General features: G+C 46.6%; 1 protein-coding gene across 1 annotated transcript in view; it reads left to right on the top strand.

Moving 5' to 3' along the window:
* The first annotated feature begins 2,683 nt into the window (after positions 1 to 2,683).
* Positions 2,684 to 5,856, top strand: part of ATP11A (ATPase, class VI, type 11A) — an 88,242-nt gene continuing 85,069 nt past the window's right edge. Inside the window, exon 1 of the mRNA XM_006770679.2 lies at positions 2,684 to 2,795. Within this exon, the coding sequence (XP_006770742.1) occupies positions 2,793 to 2,795 (3 nt within the window). The 5' untranslated portion in view covers positions 2,684 to 2,792. The remainder of the gene's footprint in view (positions 2,796 to 5,856) is intronic.

Here is a 5,856-nt window from a genome sequence, read left to right as displayed (position 1 = left end):
GGTTCTGCTGTTCGGCCATTCGGTTGATTTGCATATTATGCTTTTATTATTATAGATTGATAGGTATAATTGTATGGAGGGCACAGAGTTTTATATAAGATATGTGATTACATTTTGAACCTCTGGGACACGTCTCTAGGTAAATGTTGCTTATTGAAATATGGGTAAAGAAGTTTCTATAGAATGAGCAAGGGCAAGTGAGAAGTGGCAACTTCATATAAAAAGGGCAAAGGTCTGTGCTCTGTCGGGACTTATGCCCACTCTCTACGTGTATTTTTTTTTTTTTTGAGGCAGCCACTTTCCAATAGTGTAACATCTAGACCAGATTTACACTGTGACCTTTGTGCTCCTTCTGTGCAGATGTATGGACGCAGTTACCTGATTTGTATAACACAGGGTTCAAGCCAGCCATGACTACGACCTCTCAGTTTATGTTAACAGTCCATTGAACTTGTATACCGATAAAACATCTCTGTCATCATGAATGGCTCAGCCAATTTATTTGCTTTATTGATGTAAAAGTCAGAGATGGGCATTTTTTTATCTTTTGTTTGCTGAAATCAAGATGCTTCCAAGATTAAAAGGAGTTTTGGATCCTTTTTTTTTTTTTGGTAATTATTTATTTATTTTATGGAGCAACTTCATTTTGTTCCTGTTTGGCCACGCAGACACAATGACGTCAGTTCTGAAATGGCAAATTCTTAATTAATGGTGTGTCATTTGAAAAAAATAAACCACCTTGTGTAAGTTATTCTCTTAGAGAACTATCGTAACCTACTTGGAACAAGTTATGCATTTTTTATGTGGGTTGCTTTTCATTTAAAACAAATGTGTACAACGAAAAACAAAACCTTGTTCAATCGATATGCAGTACTAATTCCTGTCATCGTCAGCTCGGCAAGAACTGCAGTAAGCTTTCTGTCAATATGCCTCAGTGACAGCTGCAGCTTGGGGTTTTAAAGGAGGAGAAATAGAAGGCCTTCACTGTGTTGAAGAACAGATCATCCCCAGCCAGAATCCATTGGAGGTTTTGTGATCAGAGCACAAGCCTTTTCATCTCTCAGTCTCTTCCATGTGTGCAGTTCAGAAGGTGGGAACAAAGTGACTTATCTTTCTCAAATGATCTAGAACTCATGAGAGTAATGTCAAAGAAGGTTGCTCAGTGGGAGAGTCTGTGCTGCCATTCATCCCGCAAATGGGGATGGAGACCCACTGTGTGCTGAGCAGGAGCCTGTATACCTGCATCTCCACAGCTGCCCCTGGAGTGGCTGTTGGCCCTGGGACATACCCACCCACTACCCTCACCTAGTACCCACCTGGTCCTGCAGGTGTTTGAATTTCTGACCCTGAGAGAAGTTGGAAACCAACATTAAATATAATCCCTGTTATCAAGAAGTTTTAATCTAATCAAGATCATGAAAACGAACACTTATGAAAGTTTTTTATTCTCCCCTAATCATTTATTTATTCACAGCTTGACTTCTTGGAATCTTATTTCAGTGCTCCAGGTCCTGACCAGCAGGGAGAGCACACCTGATCCTCTAGGTTAGAGGGACCGGACAGGGAATCAGACCCCTGGGGTTTGCTCTCCACATGCTGCTTTTGGCAAGTCACTTGTCTTGTTGGGACTTTATTGTTCCTTCCCTCCTTCAGGGGTCTTCACCTCATTGGAACAATCAGCCAGCAAATTTCTATCACCTAAGAGCTAAAGTCAGATAATACTTCCTTTAAAAATATCAAGATATAAGAAGTGTTTACAGAAAGATTGGTAAATTTGCATGACAGTGTAAAACTTCTATGTGATAAGACTCTGATAATTAAAAAAGAGAAGTGTCTGACTGCGAGGAGGTATGTGCAATACTCGAATGAAATTATCAGTGCCCGTCACCTGTAGCAAACGTCTATGAATCTGTGGGGAAAAGAAAGCCCAACAGAGCAATTGGGTAAGTGACTCTTGGTTCATAGCTTATGGTTCATAGCTTAACTATGGCTCATCGCTTAACTAAATTACATAGCCAATAAATGAAAGAGGGCTGAAGAAGGAAATTTAGGGACTTTATCTGTGATGTGTTAGTTCCAGGCATCATAAAATGTTAACATCTGGCAATGTTGGATGGCAGGGACAGGAATGCTTATCACATGCTCTCTTGGGTACTTTTCTTCATTAACAAAAAGTCTATTACCACAGAACCCTCAAACCTCTTCCTGTTATTGTCTACTTTGGCATTTATAAAATCCCAGCGGAAGTGGCAATCGCTGCACCCTTCACCTTGGAATTTTCCTCTTGCTGCTGCTAGAGCTGACCAGCCGATTCTGAGATTATGAGTTGTGATGTGAAAGGCCATTATCAGTTAGTTAGACAGAATGCAGGAAACTGCTAGTTCTTCATCAGAGCAAACTACATGGTGGTTCATACAACTGCTCTGCACTGGGTTCAGGAAAATGGGTTGAGAGGCTGTTCTTCAGTCTCTCACCCAGTGGTTCTCAACCTTCCTCATGCCGCGACCCTTTTAATACAGTTCCTCATGTTGTGGTGACCCCCAACCATAAAATTATTTTCGTTGCTACTTCATAACTGTAATTTTGCTACTGTTATGAATCGTAATGGAAATATCTGATATGCAGGATGTATTTTCATTGTTCACGACCCACAGGTTGAGAACCGCTGCCCATTCAAAGTGGATTGTGACCAACCCTTCCAGCGTGTTGTTCAGTAATTTTGTTACCTGAAGATAAGAGAGAGCCACAGATGGTCTCTTTTGGGGTGTGTGACACAAGCAGAGTATCCAGAAATGGTTAGTGTGACTACATTTCTGTGTCCTTGTCCAGAAGCGTTCATCACTGTAACTCGGTGACTTTCACACCCATTTATGCTCAAATGGCACATTCCATGGAATAATTTGATTCAGGGTCGCACAACTCAGAACATCAGAAGCAAAAAGTGTTTGCTGACAAATGCTCACAATATAATTGAATTTGCAAACTAAAAGGAAGCTGATCCGCGATTTAGTCCCGGACATAAGCATGCCTTACCCAGAGCTGCACACAGTTCCTACCTATCACTTTGCTTAAAGCTTCCTTTCCTTTCCTTTCTCCTCTCTTTCTGGAATCAGTAACATCCTCAAGGCCTTAAGGACGAGGAGATTTTCACGGTATGTTTGCCCACGTCCTCACAACTCTTATCATCTCCTGTCCTGGGTTTTTCCACTTGAGCATTGCATCCTGACTGCGCTCACATTCCAGCCATAGTCTCCCAGGGCACAAAGTAGGACGGGTTCCTAACTGCAGTGTGACAGGTTGCACAGTCCCCATCTCCACCAGCAGGAGCTGCTTGCAAACTGGGCGTTAGAAAGGAGGTGGCTGTCGCCCATCTCTGGGGAGTCCCCTCTTTGGTAGCTAGTCAGTGAGGGCACACGTGCTTCCTTCTTAATTCTATTTGTCTATTATTTGGGGAGGGAGAACCAGGTGCCACCCGCCACTGCGGTTGTCCTCAATGGAGACAGGACCGCCCTGCCTTGGGGGGGGGGGGGGGGGGGCATTTGGGTTGTGGCTGGTGGCCTGTCGGCAGTGCAGAGACAGGGCAGGGCAAGGGTGTTGGACATGCTGCAGTGTGTGGATAGCTCAGCCAATGAAAACTGGCCCACACCTGTAGTTATCTGAACCCAGAACCTAGCTCCACCTCACCTAGAACCACAAAGTTTTATTTAGTGGCGGTTAGTGCATGGAGGGTCCCAGGAGCACAGCGCTCCTCACCATGCTTTTTCTTTTGTGTTTCTATGCTTGGCTGACCCTGGAGGAGCAGCCCACCTAGGGCTGGGCAATTTTCTCTGAGGAATTCAGCGAGGGTGCAGCCCCAGAGCTGTCAATCAGGAGAGAGAGGCGTTTCACTTCAGCCTTCATGTCACTCAGCCCAGGGATGGAGAGGGCAGGCCCGGCTTATTCCCCTAACCTTGGGTAGGAGGCCGGCTCCGAAGTGCACAGCTTGTCTGCCCGCTCCACGTAGGTCCGTGCCCCTGCAGCCCCAGGGAATGAGCCAACGGTGTGGAGGGTTTCTGTGTGGCTGCCCCTTTCCCATGACTTTTACACATTTTTACATTCTCATCCTGCGGGCTGGAAGCCTGCCTGGGACTCATGGCTCCCGGGCCCACCGGTGGCCTCTTCCAGCAGAGAAGGCAGCAGACACTCATGCCCCCTGCATCCCAAGCCCACTTTTCCTAAGGACCAGAGCCTGGGAGTGGGGCCAGCCCCCCAGCAGTCGTCCTGGGACCAGCAGCAGGAAGCTTGCCCATCGGGGCCTCCAGACTGTAGACTAGGCCCCTCATCCTCATTCCCAGATGCTCGCTGTGGGAGCCAAATGTGAGGATGCTGCTTCTCCATCTCCTGGACCCCTGGCTGCAATAACGGTTTTCCTGCTGCTGGTGCCCCTCAGCCTGCCAACCAGGAAGACAGTGCGGGCCCAGCCGCTGCCTCCAAGACAGTCAGCATCACATCTTTGTCTCGGCTAGTGGGATCTGTCCGACCTGAGACCCGGGAGCCATTGATTGTGCTTTGCCTGCTTTTCATCCTTTGCTGGTGGAAGGCTGGACAGCTGCCTCCCAGAATCCTTGTAAAGATCAGCTCGCCCCTGAGTAACAATATGCAGAATGAATTCCTCTTCATTTCTCTGTGCCGTGTCTGCTTTTGTTGTGATCACCTGCCACCTGTCTGTGAGTGGTGTGCTAATTCTCACCTTCTGCAGAGGTGTGGTGGACAGTTGCTGACACTGACCCTGCCAGTCTCCCGCTGCAGGAGCACTTACCTGGGGGGTGGAGGGCATGACCAGAGTGTGTGATTGAGGACAGTGCACTTGTACTTTGTTATACCATCTGTTAGAAATCCATGGACTTTGCAGCCTGGAGATGTTTCACTGGCTGTTTTATTATGTTAACAAAAATGATAGGGAACCCAGCCAGAATTTCGCTGTAACTTTGCCCTGACCTTCTGCTCACTGGGCTCTGGGTGGCTTACGTGGTTTCTGGCGACCCCCTCCGCTCACACCTATGTTCTGAGTCTCAGTTTTCTGCTAAAGGGTTTCCAGGCCCAGGTCTGCTTTTTGGAACTCTCCCTCTCTGCCTTATCCTGCACCCTCATCCCTTGTCCTCCTCTTCACTCTGGCCCATGGTCCTGGATGGCCTGTCATGGGGCCCCCTTTAGACAACAGAGGTGGCCAGGTGGCTCTCACCTCTGGTTTCTGCCACCCCAGCACAGCCTCGGGCCGAAGGACCCGGTCTTTGACCGGTTGGTCACCTTCCTAGTCCCAAGGCACATCCATCCCTCTGTGGGGTTTGGTGACAAGGGGTTGACCTCAGCCTCAGGCTCCAGTGCAGTGATCTTCCCTAAATAGAGGCGTTGCTTCTGTTTCTAAGATTGATGCCGATTTCGGGCAGCCTATTTCTAGACCGTAGCCAGCCAGCTGAACCACAATTGCTGAGGCTGTTCTGTGTATGTTGTTATCCAATTTGTCAGTATTTTCACTAAACAGTGTGCCGTAATTCCCGACTCAGTCCTGCAGTTGCCTTCATTAGATATATATTCAATTTTAGAAAAGATGCCTACAAGGCAGTTGAAAGTTTATAATTTCAGCTGTTAAAAGCCTATATGTATAACAACATGTTCTTGTTTGTGAATTGGATATGTCGTTTGCTTAGTTTTCTGGTTAATTCATCTCTAGAAAAAGAGACTCAGTAGTGGGAAATAAATATAGAAATTACATGGCTTTCCTGCCGGCCTCCTGGGTGACAGTTTTTATAGGGAGTAGGATATCTGATTTTTTTGAGCATCTCTCCTGCTAATTGATTTTTTTTAAAAATTGATTTT

Source organism: Myotis davidii, unplaced genomic scaffold (genome assembly GCF_000327345.1).
Source record: "Myotis davidii unplaced genomic scaffold, ASM32734v1 scaffold242, whole genome shotgun sequence".
Taxonomy (NCBI): Eukaryota; Metazoa; Chordata; class Mammalia; order Chiroptera; family Vespertilionidae; genus Myotis; species Myotis davidii.
The sequence above is the reverse complement of the archived record's forward strand: the minus strand, read 5'-3'. Positions and strand labels throughout refer to the sequence as shown.